This window comes from Grampus griseus (assembly GCF_964374135.1).
Source record: "Grampus griseus genome assembly, chromosome: 6".
NCBI classification, from domain to species: domain Eukaryota; kingdom Metazoa; phylum Chordata; class Mammalia; order Artiodactyla; family Delphinidae; genus Grampus; species Grampus griseus.
This window is the reverse complement of record NC_139000.1, coordinates 49,696,883-49,716,865: the sequence shown is the minus strand read 5'-3', so window position 1 is coordinate 49,716,865 and position 19,983 is coordinate 49,696,883. Positions and strand designations below refer to the sequence as shown.

General features: G+C 41.4%; 1 protein-coding gene across 3 annotated transcripts in view; it reads left to right on the top strand.

Annotated features, from left to right (window-relative positions):
• Positions 1–19,983, top strand: part of ENTREP1 (endosomal transmembrane epsin interactor 1) — a gene marked incomplete at its 5' end in the record, with an annotated part of 61,903 nt that overhangs the window by 20,342 nt on the left and 21,578 nt on the right. For all 3 annotated transcript variants that reach the window (XM_082657486.1, XM_082657488.1, XM_082657487.1), the window contains one exon: positions 16,614–16,724. In XM_082657486.1, the coding sequence (XP_082513612.1) occupies positions 16,614–16,724 (111 nt within the window). The remainder of the gene's footprint in view (positions 1–16,613; positions 16,725–19,983) is intronic.

Below are 19,983 nucleotides of genomic sequence, written 5' to 3'. Positions count from 1 at the left end.
AATAATCTTTATTTCTCCTATTGATGGCTTTATAATTTTAAATAATATTATAAAGTTCTGTTTCTTAATTCATTAACTTTGGACAGTATCTTTTGATTCTCTCTTTCATAAGATGAAGAAATTAGCAGTTAGCTCTGCTTCTTTCCCCCTTTTACCTCCTGTTGATGGTAACATTTCCTTTATATGGTCAGTGATTTAACATTAACATTTTACTCTTAAACTATGTCATACCATTCAGATTTTGTCTGTAAATTGTTTCTAAAAGAGTGAAAACCAATAATAGCATTTATAGTATTTTCATTATATGAATGTGATTGAAATAGGAGGTTAGAATTGGATTCTTGCTTTCCAGATTCACCTGAAGCCAAAATACAACCCATGCCAACAGCTCCCACGTTCCAGTGTGTGTTAGACTATCTAAGTAGGACTTGTAAAGCTTCTGGGTGAAACCAGCTTTGCAGCCCTTAGCTGATCTCCATCCCCCAGCCTATAAAAGGATTAGGGGTTAAAGAGACAAATGTTTGGAGAAAGTTACTGAATTGCTGTGGCATTTTAAGTTCCACCTCTGCATGGGGGAGGGGAGTGGTGCTTAAAGATAAGCACTGGAGAACCTGAGACAGGTCTCACAGTGGTTGACTGGACTGGTGTCAGACTCCTGCCTGGGGAATTTAAAGGGCTGGCTGGAGTCCTTGTGACCTGAGAGTTAACGGCTGCAGTTGGGAAATAATTGTACTTTCACAGACCAAGCCCAAGAAGTGTACTTCCAGCTGACCAGATGGGAGGGCTCTGTGAGAGAGAGTAGGCCTGGGATGAGCTTATATCCTGCCCCAGGGAGCCCCTTAGAGGAGTGAGGGGACCAGAGCAGAGAGAGGCTGGGCCTGCCCTGACAGATGCCCACATTAAGGGAACTGCAAGTTCAAGAATGGGTATCTCAGAGGAGCCAATGGAAGCCTCATTCAGGAGAGTCTCCTGTAAACACTTGCCAAGGCTGGTTGTGAACAATCAAGGGAACTCTTCCTGCCCCCCACCTTGTTTACGCACTTGGCCTGGCCTCCCCCTTGCTCCCTCCTCTCCAGAGTGGCAGGGCTGTGGCCGGCAGGCTCATGAGAAGTGGACACAAAAAGCAAGGAAGTAGAGGAGATTATGTCTTTTCACTGCCTTTCCCACTGCAGACGTGTTTGCTCCCTACAAGAAGAAGCCTGATGAGAAGGAAAGAAGGTGAAATTTAAATGCAGTTTCAAGTTTTGACTGGGACACAGGTCTGGACATTTTAAATACCAAAATGGGACTTTTTGTGACTTGAAGTTACTGGAGGACTTTTTGTATCTGATGTTGACCAGAGGAGTCATGGGCCCAGCCTCAGATTTCATCCAAGGGTTCAGGAAGAGCTAGCCCTACAAAGTGGGCGTGAACAGCATCGCTGGGGTGAGGGTGGAAGCAAAGTGGTTTTCTGTTGATGCCCATGAGTCCTGCTTGTTCAAAGGATCAGCTGCATTATTTTCTGTAGCACCAGGAAGAATGATTGGATCTGGAGAGAGAGCAGTTTCAAGCAGCCAAGTCAAATCTATTATTCTTTTTTATTCTCTATCATTTGCTCAGCATCATGTCATATTTTAGTTTGCTTCAGCTTTGGACCATGACTGATATATACAGTGACGTTTTTCTTAGCGTTTCTAAATGACTCTTCTTTTTCTTGTTGGCAAAAAAGGTACCTAATCTCAGAGATCATGTAGCTTCTTCTTTTTTTTTTTTTTTTTGCGGTACGCGGGCCCCTCACTGTTGTGGCCTCTCCCGTTGCGGAGCACAGGCTCCGGACGCGCAGGCTCAGCGGCCATGGCTCATGGGCCCAGCTGCTCCGTGGCATGTGGGATCTTCCCGGACCGGGGCATGAACCCGCGTCCCCTGCATCGGCAGGCGGACTCTCAACCACTGAGCCACCAGGGAAGCCCTTCTTGTATTTTTAAACAGCTTTATGGAGATGTAATTGGCATATCACAACATTCACACATTTAAACTGTACAGTTCAATGGCATGTTCACAGATATGCACAAACATCACCACCATCAGTTGTAGAACATTTTCACATCACCCCAAAAAGAAACCCTGTACCCGTTAGAAGTCACTCCTCATTTCCTCTCAATATTCCCACCCTAGGAAACCACTAATGCACTGTCTGTCTCTATAAATTTGTGTATTCTGGGTATTTCAAACAAACAGAATCATATAATATGTGATCCTTTGTAACTGGCTTCTTTCACTTAGCATTTTTTTTTAGCACAATATTTTTAAGGTTCATCATGTTGTAGCATGTATCAGTACTTTTCCCCCTTTTTATTGTTGAATACTATTCCATTGATGGATATACCACAGTTTATCTATTTATCAGTTGATAGACATTCCCACTTTCTGTCTACTATGAATAATGGTGCTGTGAACATTAGTTTTTTTTGTGGACATGTTTTCATTTCTCTTGGCTATATGCCTTGGGGTGGAATTGCTGAGTCATATAGTAACTCCATGTTTAACATTTTGAAGAACAGTTTCCCAAAGCAACTGTGTCATTTTACATTCCCATCAGCAGTGTGTGCGGGTTCCAATTTCTCTGAATCTTTGCCAATACTTATTATTGTGTTTTTAATTATAGCCATCTTTATGGGTGTGAAGTGGTATCTCATTGTGTTTTTGATTGGATGTTGAGAATTTTCATGTGTTTACTGGTCATTTGCGTGTCTTCTTTGGAGAAATGTCTATTCAGATCCTTTGCCTCACCATACCTCACCATAGTAACATTATCACAACTAACAAAATTACCCAATTTCCCTTTTCAAGTCCCTTATCAGATATATGATGTGCAGATATTTTCTCTCATTCTGTGGGTTCTCCTTCAACTTCTTCTATGGCGTCGTTTGAAGCACAAAAGTTCTTAATTTTCATGAAGTTCTTTTGTTGCTGTACTGTCATATCTAAGAAGGCTGGTCTAATCTAAGGTCATGGAGATTTACTCCTATATTTTCTTCTAGGAGTTTGATTGTTTTAGCTTATACTTAGGTCTATTTTGAGTTAATTTTTGCATACGGTGTGTCAGTGGTCCGAGTTCATTCTTTTGCAGGTGGATATCCATTTGTCCCAGCACCACTTGTTGAAGAGCCTGTTTTTTCCTCATTGAATTATCTTGGAACCCTTGTTGAAAATCAGCTGACTCTAAGTGTGAGTTTTACTTATCTAGCTTCTTAATCATACTTTTTGCTAGTCGTTTCACTTTCTCCTTTGGACATTTCTAAGACTATTAACTTCCTATTCCAGTTTGGACTTAATTGTTTTCTAGGTCTCCTGTACAGATGTCATCTAAATATTTCTTTTCTTGGTATTCTTGGATTAGAGCCATTGTTTCTTAGCTCTCAAGCCTCATGCATTCTTTTTTCTTGAATTCCTTTTTCATTTTGCCAGAGAATATTCTCAAGTAAAAGTTTTCATGAAGAATGTAAGGGAAACGAGCTCTCTAAGGGTTTGAATGTCTTGATGTGTCTTTGTTTTGCCCTCCCACTTGAATGATAGTTTGGCTACGTATAGAATTTGGGGTTCAAGATGATTTTCCTTCCAAAATTTGAAGGCAGTGCTTGATGACTTCCGTCACTGATGCTGACCTGATTCTTGTTCCTTAGTGGGCAGCCCCTTTCTTTCTATCTGGAAGCTTTTAGGATCTTTATCTTCGTATTGATAAAGTTTAATTTTCAAAAAGATAAAATCATGACTCTTAGGCAAATATAAAACGAACGTGTCAGTAATGAGGGAAAACTGGTTCAAAGCACATTTGAGGAGCTAAGTATTTATAGGTGATGTTAGAAGAAGATTGCTGGGATAGATACAAAACTGGTTGATGTCCAGTAGAGCCATAAACAGTAACTTTTGAGGTTTTCTGTTCCATTGGACAGAATTTATTTCCATCTTTACTGAAAAAAAAATCTGCAACTTAAACTCTGCCTCTACAGAGTTATAAAATAGCTGATCAAATAACTAAATAAGTAAATGGAATACCCAGTAATCTCTTTTGCCCATTTGCAAGTTTCAGATAATTTTTCTGACAGTCTTCTGAAATTACATGAAGGTATATTTAGGTGTGGGTCTTTTTTCCTTCATACTTTTTGACTGTTTTTACCATTGAATATTTGAGTTTTTTAAAATTTGAAGACATGTGTCTTTCTTAAACACCAAGCAATTTTCTTTGCTGTTTCTTCGATTATTTCCTTCCCTCCATTTGCTCTGCTCTATTTTTCTAGAACATCTAATAGTCAGATGTTGGACCTCTTGAATTGATCATCTTTGTTTCTTAACTTTTCAAAGTCTTATACTTTTTATTTCTTTGTCTTTTTCTTTTCTGTTCTCTGAGTAATCAGTGTTTTCTCCATGGGGGTCAGTAGTTCTGGTTGACATCTTGGTCCTTCTTGTTTGGTGCTGTTAGATTTTTGAATGTCTGTTGTTCCTTGATTATTCATAAATTCTAGTTGTGACTGAAGAACTAGGTTGGTAATATTTTTAATGTTTGTAATAATTTGTAATAATAAGAAGAATAGTAATAATAGTAAACACATAAGTAAGATGCGTGTATTAACCCACTAATCCTATAAGATGTTATTAGTATCCTCATTCTGAGGAAACCAAGGCACAGAGAGGTTAAGTAATCTGCCCAAGGTCACACAGCTATAAGTGACAGAGTTGGGTTGCAATTTCAGGTGGTTTCTATGTAGAGTCCATATTCTTAGTCACTACCCTTGTTTTTGTGGGTCTGTTTCCACAGCAAGCTTGTCTGTTAAGGGGTGGGAGGGCTGCTGGGAGCTCTGTGCAGCTGAGCGGGCCTTTGTGATGGATAGACTTTACTTTAAGGTGTGCTTGAGAGAAGTAGATGACTCTGTTATACCAAAAAGAAGACTTGACTTGGAGGGACTATTCCACCAGGACCCCTGTATCCCCAGGCACATTACTCAGCTCTTTTATAAAGAAGTTCATTAGTAATAGCTGGTGGGCACATGCTTCTGCTTCTTGTTACTTTTGCACCTGCAAAAGCCTCTTTAATATTTTTTTAATGTTTTATTATGAAAATTCTCAAACTTACAGAAAAGTTGAGTAAATACTGAATTCTCCTATACCTTCCACTTGGATTCAATAGCTTTTAATGTTTTGCCTTACTTGCTATGTTTATATATAAATATTTTACATTGAAGTGTTTCAAAGTCTCAGCCTTCGTGGTACTTCACCCCTGTATGCTCTAGGAGGCATCTCCTAAAAATAAGACATTCTTGTACCTCACCGTAATAACATTATCATAAGTAAGAAAATTATTTGTAATTTCCTAATGTCATCTACTATTCAGCCCATATTTAAACTTTCCCAATTATTCCAAAATGTTATATAATTTTTTATTCATCAAAAAGCTTTTCAACTGAAGTATGATTTGTGCATATTTGTGTATGTATATGTGTACAGCTTGACGGATCATTCAAAAGTGAATAGTCCTATGTGACCCTGTTCTGTTCTTCAAAATCCAGGACCCAGTCAAGGTTCAGTCGTTTTATTTGACTATGCTGTCTCTTTAGTCTTCTGTATTCTAGAATACTCTTCCTGCCCCCTTTTTTTTTCTTTTTCCAGGAATTGACTTTGTGAAGAGATGAGTCCAGTTGGTTTCTTTATCTTCTCCCCCCTCATCTCCTTCCCACCTCCTCCTTTTCTTCCTTTGATATGGGAAATTTCAAATATACTCTGAATATGAGAGAAACACAGCAACCCCCCACCTTGTACTCATTGCCCAGCTACACATGTTCAAGATTGTCTCCTCTACACCCCTAACCATCCATTTCTCTTCTTCCTTACCACTGTGTTGTTTTCACATAAATCCCAGCCTTCACGTTTCCTCCTTCAATATTTCAGTACATATATATAAAAGACGTGGCTGGGAGCCCAGCAAGGGCTGTTAACTAGAGCATGGACATGTGACCTCCTCCTGTAACAGCCACCCAGCATGGAGACTGGGTTCTGAGAGGGACTGTCTGTAATGAGTGTTCCAAGAGGCCCAGGTGGCCCAGGCGTCATCTTACCATCTAGCCTGGATGTACCAGAATGTCATTCCTGCTGCATTCTCTTGGTCAAACACGTTCCCAAGACCACCTTAGAATCAAGGGGAGGGGAATTGGAAATTGGACTCTACCTCTTTTCCTCTTTTTTTTTTTCTTTTGTGAGTAAAATGTACATATTTTCAATTTTTTTTTTTTTTTTTTTGCGGTACGCGGGCCTCTCACTGTTGTGGCCTCTCCCGCTGCGGAGCACAGGCTCCGGACGCGCAGGCTCAGCGGCCATGGCTCATGGGCCCAGCCGCTCCGTGGCATGTGGGGTCCTCCCGGACCAGGGCACGAACCCGCGTCGCCCGCATCGGCAGGCGGACTCTCAACCACTGCGCCACCAGGGAAGCCCCATATTTTTAATTTTACAATTTTAACATTTAAAAGTATACAGTTCAATGACATTAAGTACATTCACAGCACTGTGCCACCATCACTCCTATCCATTTCCAGAACTTTTTCATCATCCCCAACAGAAACTCTGCACCCATTCAACCATAACTCCCCATTCTCCCCTGGTAATTACCATTCACTTTCTGTCTCTATGAATTTGATGACTCTACATAGAATTGCAGTCATACAATATGTGTCCTTTTGTATCTGGCTTATTTCACTTAGCATACTGTTTTCAAGGTTCATTCGTGCTGTACCATGTGTCAGTACTTCCTTTTTAAGGCTGGATAATATTCCATTGTATGTATTAGTCTTCACCTCTTGACGTGAGGAACAGCCTGTAAAGTACAGAGGGAAGGACTTGACGGCAGCTGTCTTTGAGGACTGTTGGCTCTGGAAAGTTTCTCAAGAGCCTCGATCTTCATTGTGGGAAGTCGTTAAGATCTGACCCTCTAATTTGCTGAACCTTGAGAAGCTAAGAGCACTGGAGAAGGGGCTAGAAGCAGGGAAAGAACGAAGAGTAGAGATGCACAGATGAAAGAGAAGAATAACTTAGAAAGAAAGTGAACTCTTAAGAATCATAGATCTGCAATTTTCCTTAAAACTTTCTGCTGCCTTTCTTATCTTCAAATCCAAATATACTTCTGCCACCTTATTCCCCAGGGGCAGAGCAGACCACGTTCCTGACCCTCTCACCTTGTTTGAAGAGTACATCCCCTGTGTCGTGTCATCCTCTGATTATTTCTCTTGAGGCTCTCATTAGGATATTTTCCTCCTGGTCCTCTGCCACATTCCTGATGAGAATATATTAATTTAGAGTGGCAGAGCTGCCTAAGTTGTACCAGGGAATTATGGAGCCAGACAGATTATGAGGTCACCCCCTTCTCTGCTACTCCTGATTGCTTGGGTCATGAGAAGAGTCACTTTCCTGAGAAATGAGTGGTGCAATGTGCTGAAAGGCAGCCCTGGGGGATGGGGGATCTGCAAGGGAACAGGGCAGGGGAGGACCCCAGGTAAAGCAGAAGTTCCTCTCACAAGCTGAAGCCTTGAAAATACCCTGAGATTTGTATATTTTCCTCAGGAATTTGCACCTCTCAGTTATAAGTGCTTTTAGCTCACCTCGAAGCTGTGTCCCAAACTAGTGAAAATTTGTGTCTCACTCTGGTGGGGAGAGGAAGAAGCCCTTCACTACTGTTGAAAAAGGAATTCAAAATAAATGTTATTACACTTGAAATATTTTATAAAAAGAAAATCTGGGCTAGCCATAACATGAGTAAATCTGACACTTAAACATCTCTGAGAGGAAAGAGAGACAGCTGGTTCTGTTCACAGCCACGGGCCTGTGTTTGGCTTGTTGGCAGGGAGAACCAGTCTGGACATTGGTAATATATCTGCCAAGCTTCTGGAAGAAGTTTAAAAGATGTCAAGGGAGTGAAGCCCAGGAGCAGGTTCTCTTGGGATCTGAGGATTAAAGGCGCCCTGGCAAACCGAGTCAGCGCATGTGTGAGCTCCTGAAACAGCTTTAGAGCAGCAGGAGGCTGGGCTTTGTGAGTCGCTGTGATTTACTATGTTTTGTTGGTTGCCGTGGTGCTGAGCGGTCTATCGGAAGATTCATTTTGCTAAACTAGTTCAGAAAGGTTTTAGTTTGGTGTCTTGTCTTGGATTCTTTTTCCTGGTGTCATTGGTGTTGTATTCAGATAACTTTGCTCATGATTCTACACCTTTGTATTAACGTGCTTCTCCAAACTGAATTAAAATTGTAAATGTTAAAAGAGTCCAATAAGTGGTTATGTTCATTGTCATGGGTCCTATGACATTCGTCTTACTAACCGGTGACTGATAAGTGGTTTGGAGCTTGGACTTCTTGTCTCTGAGAACATAAATGTTAGAATGTTGGTCACATTCCCAGCCAGATCACAGAATGTTCTTGTTTCAATGGGAAAATGGAACCTGAATTCTAAGGACTGGGTGCTTTGTTCTTCCACCCAGTCACCCACCACCCCAACTCCTTCCTACAAAGGTTTGGGACAGAAGTCCCATCTTCCAGCCCCAGGAAGGGGTGAGTTCCCACCAGGAGCAGTAGCCATTTTCATGCAAGCAGTGATAGTTAATCTGGTGTTTGCCTTTCAGGGCGTGTCTGTATATGTTGCAGAATATTAGTAAGGATGCATGATACCTCCATATAGTGTTTATAATAAGAATCAATTTTCTTTCATTTGTTCATTGATTGATTCATTCATTCAGTAATATTTAAGACCACCTTGTTTTTGTGCCCCACTGGAGAAAAGTGTATTCTGTTTTTCATTTATTTTTGAGCAGTATCAAAAGAGTGCCTGTGGGGGAAAAAAGGCATAGTGACTAAATAGGTAGCAGTGATATTTTCTTGGGAAATTAAAAGAAGAAAGAAAGTGTGAAAGAAAAGGATTCTGAGGCAGTAGTAGTATTTTTTGAATTAAAAGTTTTTGAGAAGTTTCTAAAGGAAAGAATTTGGCGAGCTTTTGATATTTAAATAGAAAAAAAATACACACACACAAGTTCACTAATCCCATTCGTGAGGAATAAATTCTGTTGTTTTGCCTTTCCTCATTGCTATTGTAGGATTCAGTTTTCTCAGGACCACTGAGTCAATTTATGCTTGCCCATTGACTCTGCCCTTGTGACCTAATTACCTCCCCAAGGCCCCAGCTCCTAATACCATCGCTCTATTAGGATTTCAATTTACGAATTTTGGGGGACACAAACATTCAAACCATAGCAGTGGGTTTTATTTCATTTTTGAGTGGACTGCAATTTGTTCATCTGTTCTCCTATTCTTAGACGTTTGGATTGTTTCTAGCTTTTGGCTATGATGAACCAGTTGCTCTGAACATTCTTGTGCATGTCTTTTTCTAGGCATATACACTAATGTATATACCTAAAAATGAATTGCTGAGTCATAGGGTGGTAGATATTTAACTTTATTAGAAACTGCCAGTAGTTTCCCATAGTGGTTGTGCCATTTTCTAATTGTTTCTGAGACTCACAATCAGTCCTTTTCTAGCCTCACTTTCATATCCAGAGGTATCTGCTGCCACCCATTTCTGAACATTTGGAGATTCTGAGGAATAAATTCTGCTGTTTTGGCTTCCCTCATTGCTATTGTAGGAGATTGAGTTTTCTCAGGACCACTGAGTCAATTTATGCTTGCCCACTGGTTTTCTAACTTCTAAAATTTTACAGCCGTTTTTCTGTTCTCTCTGTCCTTATGGATTTCTGCATTTAAAATATTTCCTTTATTGCCATTTTAATGGGTTTTCAGGAATTAGTAGAACTAAATGCTTAAGTTCACTAAAATCATTCATTTTTAAGCTACTCTACCTTCACGCAATTACTGGAACTGTTTATTTATTTAAACATACATAGTTGACTTTTCAGATGCATCTTGAGCTTGGAGCAGTAGGGAAGTAAAAAGCAAAGTGGAAGTCCTTAAGCAGCAGGGAAAGGTCAGTCTATTTAGAGAATGAAATCTTGTATCAAAAAAGACACTCATCAATACCAAGCTGTGATAGGCGTAATTATTTAATGATGTTATGTGATGGAGATTATGAGGAACTTTCTTAGCAGGTAGGAATGGGCAAACTGAAGGTGATGCTTCTTCTTGGATAGCTTCAGGTTCCCCAGACATTCTTTTATTGGGTCACTTAACTGAGACCTGGAATGAACTCGGGGCACAGTTGCAAGAGATCAGTGTCAAGGTGAATTCCAAATACTCAATTGAAAAACATACCTTTTGTGTCAAGCTACCTGGTATATAAGTATCAGAAGATACTCATGATTCAAGTTAGTAACAATAAAACCCAAAACATAAAAGGCTTAACTCATGTTGCCTGTCCTTGTGAGAGGACCAGCTCTTTGGATCCTGGATTTTGCATTTTACCCTAAAAAGCCACAGGATGCAGTGAGGCAAGCTCTCTGCTTTCTGAGTCCCACTGTCTTTCATGTCTAAAGTACAAGTTCTAGGAAGACATTTCTCCATCAGCTCTGGGCTTTTCTTTTTCTTGATGGTAAAACCCAGTGATGAATTGGCTTCAGTAGAATTCAGGGACTGTAACCCACGGGGTTCACTTCATTGAACAAGTAATGTTGAATTTGAAGTGAGAACAATAGGAACTAGGCTTAAACAGCAGAAAAAAATTAGGTTAAATGTAAGGAAAAATTTTATAGAGAAGTTGTTGTTAGTCAAGGTCTTGGTAAAACACAGATGACAATAAAACTATAACTTGACAAGCAGTTAATTACGGGCCTGTTCACAAAGGTCTGTGCAGGGTGTAGGGGACAGTGAAGCTGTTACCATCCCTAGTCCTGACGGGAGAACGGTGGTCAGAATCCGGAAGTCGGGATCATGTACAGAGGGACCCCTTGAGACCTTGAGAGGACCTGTGGCTTTTCTTTGTTTTTTTTTTGCGGTACGCGGGCCTCTCACTGTTGTGGCCTCTCCCGTTGCGAAGCACAGGCTCCGGTACGCGCAGGCTCAGCGACTATGGCTCACGGGCCCAACCGCTCCCTGGCATGTGGGATCCTCCTGGACCGGGGCACGAACCCGCGTCCCCCGCATCGGCAGGCGGACTCTCAACCACTGAGCCACCAGGGAAGCCCGACCTGTGGCTTTTCATGAGGAACACAGCCATCCTGAGGCAGCAGAGAGGGAACCAGGAGAGGAACACCCCAGCCTCACTCTCCTCCCTCCCTTGGATCTTCTGCCAGGCCTCCCCATTGGCTGAACCAAACCAGACACCAGAGGGCAAAGGAGCCCCAGTGATACGGTCTGCGGGTCAGTCTCCATGGGAGGAGGGGATGGAGTGAAGAGTAGAGAGAGGATCTAGAGGGGCCAACAGGAGACACCCCGTACACGTGACAATGGTCAGCGTGGTGGAGTGAGTTCCTAAAGCAGGTCGCAGAAAGAATTATGGAGAAGTTTTGGAAACAATATACCTACAGATCATTCTTACAGTTTGTATATATCCTTTCCAGCTGCCACAAATTCAGGTGCATCACAAGTGTAAGATACAAGGTGCTGGTATTAGATGGAATGAAATTCATTTTATAATAAAAAGGTGCTCCCCTAAAGAGGAAATGCCTATTATTAGTAATAGTAAAACTGGTTGCCTAGCATTTTGCGAGATACAGAAGATTTTCATATACATCATTTTGTGTGAGTCTCTCATTAATCTTGGGAGGTACCTAGGATGATAGACCTTTTTTTTTTAACCTATTTTGTTGAAGTATAATTGATTTACAATGTTGTGTTAATTTCTGCTGTATAGCAAAATGATTCAGTTATACATATATACACATTCTTTTTCATATTCTTTTCCATTATGGTTTATGATACGATATTGAATATAGTTCCCTGTGCTATACAGTAGGGCCTTGTTGTTTATCCATTCTATGTATAATATTGAGTTTATGTCTGCTAATCCCAAATTCCCAATCCATCTCTCCCTCCCCCTCGCTCCCCCTGGGAAACCACAATTCTGTTCTCTATGTCTGTGAGTCTGTTTCTGTTTCGTAGGTAAGTTCATTTGTCATATTTTATTTCACTTTATTTTATTTTTTTAAATAAATTTATTTATTTATCTTTGACTGCGTTGGGTCTTCGTTGCTGCTGCAGGCTTTCTCTAGTTGCAGGGAGTGGGGACTACTCTTCATTGCGGTGGCTTCTCTTGTTGCGGAGCACGGGCTATAGGCGTGCAGGCTTCAGTAATTGTGGCACATGGGCTCAGTACTCATGGCTCATGGGCTCTAGAGCGCAGGCTCAGTAGTTGTGGTGCGTGGGTTTAGTTGCTCCGTGGCATGTGGGATCTTCCTGGACCAGGGCTCAAACCTGTGCCCCCTGCATTGGCAGGTGGATTCTTAACCACTGAGCCACCAGGGAAGCCCTGTGTCATATTTTAGATTCTATAGATAAGTGATATCATATGGTATTTGTCTTTCTCTTTCTGACTTATGGTAATCTCTAGGTCCATCCATGTTGCTGCAAATGGCACTATTTCATTCTTCTTTATGGCTGAGTAATATTCCATTGTATATATGTACCACATCTTCTTTATCTACTCATCTGTCCATGGACATTTAGATTGCTTCCATGTCTTGGCTATTGTAAATAGTGCTGCTATGAACATAGGGATGCGTGTATCTTTTCGATTTATAGTTTTGTCCAGAATATGCCCAGGAGTGGCATTGCTGGATCATATGGCAACTCTGTTTTTAGTTTTTTGAAGAACCTCCATGCTGTTTTCCATAGTGGCTGCACCAATTTACATTCCCACTGACAATGTAGGAGGATTCCCTTTTCTCCACACCCTCTCTAGCATTTATTGTTTGTAGACTTTTTGATGATGGCCATTCTGACCGGTGTGAGGTGGTACCTCATTGTAGTTTTGATTTGCATTTCTCTAATAATTAGCAATGTTGAGCATCTTTTCATGCATATGTTGGCCATCTGTATGTGTTCTTTGAAGAAATGTCAATTTAGGTCTTCTGCCCATTTTTCAACTGGGTTATTTTGTTGTTGTTGTTGAGTTGTATGAGCTATTTGTTTATTTTGGAAATTAAGCCCTTGTCAATTGCATCATTTGCAAATATTTTCTCCCAGTAGGACAATAGACCTTTTTAACAGATGAGAAAAGTGAGTCTCATGGAGGTTGTCTAAGATATCACAGCAAGCAAGGGGAAGGCCTGATCCCAAATTTTGGTGTCTTTCACAAAGAGAAACTCAAATCACCTGCAATGATTTTTTTAAAGGCAAGAATGATGACAATAGAAGAAAATATAAGAAATTCTTCCCTTTTCCAGGTATAGCTCTGTGGGCTTTGTGACTATGATGTTCTTCACTAGTAGCTGATTTTTCACTGTCTTCTGTTTAAGGGGATGCCATCTGGTGATGGTTCGGATGGATATTTGAGTCCTGGATGTTATACCATTATAACTAGGTGAAAGCCAGAGGGGTCCATTCTGAAGGTCCCTGTATATCCTGAATCCCTTATAACTCCAATATTTTGTGCGATTGAGCCTGATCCAACCTCTGAAAGAGATATGCTTGGTATCCTAATATCTGCCATGTCTGATATATACCACAGTGGTCTACACTAGAGTGCGGTAAGTCCCCTAGAGTACGGTAAGTCCCCTACCTACGAACCTTCAAGTTGAGAACTTTCAAAGATGCGAACATGCATTCAGGCATGAGTGAAATGGCAGCTTGTCCTCCGTCTCCTATGGCTGACGATCCTTCAGCTCTACCGTCTCCCACCTCCTCTCCCTCCTCCAGTCAGTAACTCTTCTTGCCTCTTCACTTGATGCCAACCCCTGTATGCCGCTGTTGTACTGTACTTTTCAAGGTACTGTACTGTAAGATTAAAAATGTTTTCTTTATTTTTTGTGTTGGTTGGTTTTTTATGTATTGTTTGTGTGAAAAGTATTATAAACCTATTACAGTACAGTACTATATAGCCGATTGTGTTAGTTGGGTACCTAGGCTAACTCTGCTGGACTTACGAACAAATTGGACTTATCAACACGCTCTCTGAACGGAACTCATTTGTATGTAGGGGACTTACTGTAATTAGATGACCATTTGGCCAATGTTTGGCCAGAGTTTTAATAATAGTAATAAAAAAGCCAAATTTAGGGATAAATTTGGGGAACAGTGCACGGCTATTTTGTACACAGCCGTGTGCCTTGGCCCATGTCCTCGTTCTGGGGTTCGCAGGGCGGCATTCTGGTGATGTGGCTTTAACTTCTCATTAGCAGCCCCTCCAGTGTAGGAGGGAAGCCAAGCCCACCAGGCAGTGAATCCCTGGGGCCTTCTCTCGTCTTGTTTTTGTTGTTCTGACATTTTAGAAGTAGATCGTATTCACTATATGATCTCACACTCCTGTCTTGGCAGCTGTACTCAGGATTTTCTTCCTTATTTAAAAAATATATATTAAATATAATTTATATAAATCCCAGATCATAAGTGTTCAGTTAGCTAAGTTTTAGCAGTTGGATACACCCATGTAGCCAATATCCAAAACAAGATATAGAACATTTTTATCACTCCAGAAAATTCCCTTATCTCTTCCCAGTCAGCCCCTCACTCCACGCCTCCTCCCCAAAACAGGCAACTACGCTTTTTTTTTAAAAAGCTCATATGTATATATATATATATATATATATATATATTTATTTATTTATTTTATTTTTGGCTGTGTTGGGTCTTCACTGCTGTGCGTGGGCTTTCTCTAGTTGCAGCGAGCAGGGGCTACTCTTCGTTGCAGCACGCGGGCTTCTCATTGTGGTGGCTTCTCTTGTTGCGGAGCACAGGCTCTAAGCGCGTGGGCTTCAGTAGTCGTGGCAAGTGGGCTCTAGAGCACAGGCTCAGTAGTTGAGGCGCACAGCTTAGTTGCTCCGCGGCATGTGGGATCTTCCCGGACCAGGGCTCGAACCTGTGTCCCCTGCATTGGCAGGTGGACTCTTAACCACTGCACCACCAGGGAAATCCTGTATTGATTTCTTAATGGTGTCTTTTGATGAGCTGGATTTAAGATTTTAACGGAGAGATTTGGGGTCCAGGGTTGGGTAATGAACTCTCACCCACTCCATATCTGATGCTGCTAAGTTTCAGTTATGAAGATTAGTGGTGGGCTGGTAGGAATAAGGATTATAACCATGTTTTCTTTTTAAGGCATCTGATATTTCATTAAAAAAAATTTTCTAAAGGCAAGTTCAAGACTTCCCCATAGTAACAATTATTGTGTTGCTGGGTGTGAAGATTCCAGATGTATTAAGTCTCTTTGCACAGCAACTGCCAGGGCATAAAAGAAGCCCATGTTAGAAGACCATGTCCCGTCTTTTGCCAATTATGCATTCTCATTTTCCCAAAAGCTTTGGCAGTGCAAGAGGGGGCTCTTGCAAGGGGGCACAGTGCAAGTCAAGTACTACAGACCTGGAAGAATCTAGCCTGGGAAACAGTAACACAGTAGCCGCTTCCAGCTTTCTCCTCAAGATTTGATGACAGGGCACACAGTCCTTTTACAAATTAACAAAAAAGGAGAGAAGCAGAAGCCAGATTCCTCAGTGAAAAACGAGTCGCCTTGTTCATTGGTCAGGAAAGAGTCTTCAGTCAAGTCCAGCAAGGGTCTGGATTCCTGGAGTCACTCGGTATTTATAATTCATAAGCTCCTCTTGGAGAGGAAGGAAGAATTCCTCTTAAGAAAAGTGGCATCATGTGATACTAAATATTGACTCATAACCTGGGTCTGGGGAGATACTTTCAAGCTTCTTGGAACACCAGCAATAAAGGATGAGCTTTCTGTAGTAGAGTTCACGTGTGAACTCATTTGCCAGCCAGTTCTGACATATCAGCTACCTGAAATGTTGCTTGGTTCTAACACTGATAATCATTAGCTCCAATCTTTTATATTTACATTAAGGTTTGATTTTGACAATAATCAGAGTTCTCAGGTTGAAAAGCCTTTGTAGTCTCTAATTTGCGCTAAGTAAATACTGGCTTCTTGGTTGATTTCTGTCGATTTTTAATCATTTAGGGTAGTATTTGTAATATTTAACTTTGGATACAAGTACATGGAAGATCACTGCACACCTTTTCTTTAGTACCAACACTGTTTGGAACTGAAAAAAGACTCATCTTTATTTTCACACATACTGTGATTTCTGGGTGGTAATGACTCTGAGCTCCTTGATTTTCCTGGGTTCCACTTATATTCTAGAATTCTCCATTTGTCTAGTTACCATGATCCTGTAAAAGTCAGAAAAAAATAACAATGGCTCAAGGAGGAAATAGCCATGGCTTAAGGTAGTGTACAGCTAACAGAACTCCCTCATTTGCAAAGAGCAAGAAAAATAGGGACTGGAAACTGAGAAGACTTGAGGGTCAGGGACATTCCTCAGCACAATTTAAAACATTCTAAAAAATGAAAAAAAAGAAGTTTGTACATTAAAAACATTGTTCTGACTTTTTTTTAATGTTTCCTCTAGGGAAAGAATATGAGTTTTTTTTTACTCAGACAAAACTATCTCTGAATTTAGCTACGGTCTTTTTTCTAACTGCCTCTTTTCTTGCTGTTTCAGGTGAACCTTTTTGTGCTGCTCTCTGTGGTGTGTGTCCTTCTGAATTTAGCCGGATTTATCCTAGGCTGCCAAGGGGCCCAGTTCGTGTCCAGCGTGCCCAGGTGTGATCTGGTAAGCAGTTCTGAATCATCACTGTGCGCCTGGGCCGACCCTGGCCTGCCCGGCTTTCCCGGGTGCCAGTGTGTGGCTGGCAACACCCAGGACCAGGCAGCATCTTAAAATGAAACCTGAAGTTGGTCAAAGGAAGCAGGAAAACAAAACAAAGAGCTTCCTGCTAAGTGTTTTACTCAGGTTGTCAATTTTTTTTTCCAAAGCAGGGACCAGCCAGGAGAACCACATGCATCATTAGTTAGTGAATAGATGGATCAGTTGTCCACAATCAATATCTATCCGCTCTCATCTAAAGAGGAAAAATGGATATTATCAGAATTTAGGTCAGCAGTCCTTTATCTGAAACCTTTGGAGGCCAGGTGTGTTTCAGCATTCAGAGTTTTCCAATTTTTAGAAGGTAAATGTGACGCATATACTGTTTATTCTGTAACATCCCAGTCGAGTCTGGACAACAGAATGTAATCCAGAATTTTTGGTTTCCAGAGCTTCTTGGATTTCAGAATTGTGGATAAGAGGTTATGGACCTGTACTATGTCAATTTCTATTTTCCTGTTTTTTTAGTTGTTATAGTAAAATGCCCGTAGCAAAAAATTTAGCATCTTAACCATTCAGTAGTGTTAAGTACATTCGCATTGTTATGCAACCGATCTCTAGAACTCTTCCATCCCCTCCTCCCGCTGGCCTCCGGCAACCATTCTTTCTTGTTGTTTTTTTATTTTTATTTTTATTTTTTTTGCGGTACTCGGGCCTCTCACTGTTGTGGCCTCTCCCGTTGCTGAGGCTCCGGACGCGCAGGCTCAGCGGCCATGGCTCACGGGCCCAGCCGCTCCGCGGCATGTGGGATCTTCCCAGACCGGGGCACGAACCCGTGTCCCGCGCATCGGCAGGCGGACTCTCAACCACTGCGCCACCAGGGAAGCCCAACAACCGCTCTTTCTGACGCTGTGGATTTGACTGCTCTTGTTACCAGATATAAGTGGAATCATACAGTATTTGTCTTTTAGTAATTGCTTATTTCACTTAGCATAACATGCTCAATATGTACGCATGTTGTAGTAGGTATCAGAATTTCCTTCCTTTTTAAAGCTGGATACTATTCCACTGTATATAGAGGACACATTTTGTTTACCCTTCATCCATCGGAGGGCACTGGGGTTCTTTCCACCTTTTGGCTATTGTGAACAATGCTGCCACGGAAATGGGTCAGTTCTCTGGAATATGTGCCTGGAAGGTGGAATTGCTGGCCATCTCTGAACTTTTTAAGAGGACTTTTCTGTAACAAATATCTCCCTGTGGCACAAAGCAAAAGAAGTGGACTCTTTACAGGTTGTAGTAAACCTCATCTATTTGGAACTTGGTTCCATGGCAATCTCGCCCTTTCAAAACCAGCAGGATGCAAGTGAAGAAGGCTGCCACATTTCTCAAAACACTGTGACCAGGTCCTTGCAGTGAAACTCATGGCCTTCCCAGATAGGAAAGCTCCTCCTGGACTCACTAAAAACCTATTGCTCTTCCTTAACAACCCTTCACAAATTTGTTTGATTTTTGCCATTCCCTCACTTAATAAGTGTAAGTTTTGGAAGCACAGGCTCACAATGTTTTCTGGTTTTTAAGGCCCTGTATCATTTGCCCTCATCCTGCTCTCCTGCTGCAGCAACTCACACTCCCTGTAATGGAGCCCGAGCCCGCATGTCATTACCCAAGCTCCTGCCCTACTTTCCTGTTTCTCACAATGCTGTCTCTCCCCCGACCATTCCCTGTCCCTTACATCCCTGTTCATCCAAATGGTGTCAGCCTTTTAAAGCCTCATTCAACAATGATCTTCTTAAGGAAATAGTCCCTGATCCCCAGGGAAGGTAATCTTCCAGAATTCCTATCTGTACATCTCTGAAGCATTTCTCGTTCCTTTTTTGGACTAAAGGTATTCATATACCTTTCTTCTCTCTTCTCCTGGTCTGGAATCTTCCTAAGAACAGTGTCTGGCTCTGTATTTTCTTGGGAGTTTTCAACAGCACCTCCCACAGACTTCTCTACATACATAGAGTTCCCAGAAAATAAATTTTAAACAAGGCTTGTTCTTCCTGTTACTAATTACACAGAAAATTGGAAGGGGCAAAGAGAACAGACAGGCTAGAAGTGAAAAGTCATAATATTTTAAAAGACAGTTCGATAAAAGAGTAGCATCTATCATATGCAAGACCCCATGCTAGAAACTGCAGAGAGTAGAAAGGAAAGTCAGACATCGTTTCTGACCTAGACGTTTATCACGTAGCAAGAGGAGTGGGATAACCATGGCAGGTGCTTGATCAGTGTTTGTGGAGGGGATGAATAAATGCCCAATTGCAAAGCAAAGGAGTCTGTGATCAGCCATCAGAGTGAGACAAAGTGCTCTGGGGGTGCAAAAGAAGAAGGACTTCTATTCTTGGGAAGACGGGAAAAGGATACCTGGAACGTAGGTATTTGAGATGAGGCTTGAACAATAAATAAATAAAGGGAGTGGGTCGAAGCCAGGAGAGGAGAGGATTCCAAGGGCAGTGGTTAGTTAGTAGTTAGTTAGCCTGAGTGGTTAGATCACTGTTGGCTCTGGAACAAACAGAAGCCAAATTACAAGGCATAAGGGTCTATATGGTTGACTTTTCTGAGAAATTCTGTGCTTCTCTACCCTGACTCCCTGTTAGAATCACCTAGGGGAACTTTTTAAAGAATACCCAGACTTGGGCCCCATACTCAGAGATTCTCAACTGCCCTGGAGTGGGGGTCTTAGCATCAGTATTTTTTTAAGTTTTAAAGTGTATTTTTAATTAAAAAATTTTCCCACCACAAAACCAACTCTGGGATTGTTTCTAATTATATAATTGGACAAGCCATAAAAGTGTAGGATGGAACTTAAAAATCATTTGAAATCTCACTGTTTGGGGACATCATAGTTAACCATTTGACAGGTTTTTTGCACTGTCTTTATGGATAAAAACACACCTAATTTTTCATCAACAGGACCATATTGTAATTGTTTTTCATTAGGGAACGTATTTGGCAAGTGGAGTCTTTCTGAGGAAGGGATTCTCTCCTTCCCTCTTTGCCTCACCATCTACACCAGTCACCCTGAATCCACGGTAACAAGCTGGGGGATTTCCTTTCATGTTTCATGCTCATGTAACCTTATGTAGATGTGTATGGGGTGGGGTTGTTCACTACTTATTCTTCAGAAATGGGAGCTTTTGTATCCACTTCCCTGCATATTGTTTTTCTCACTTAAAGA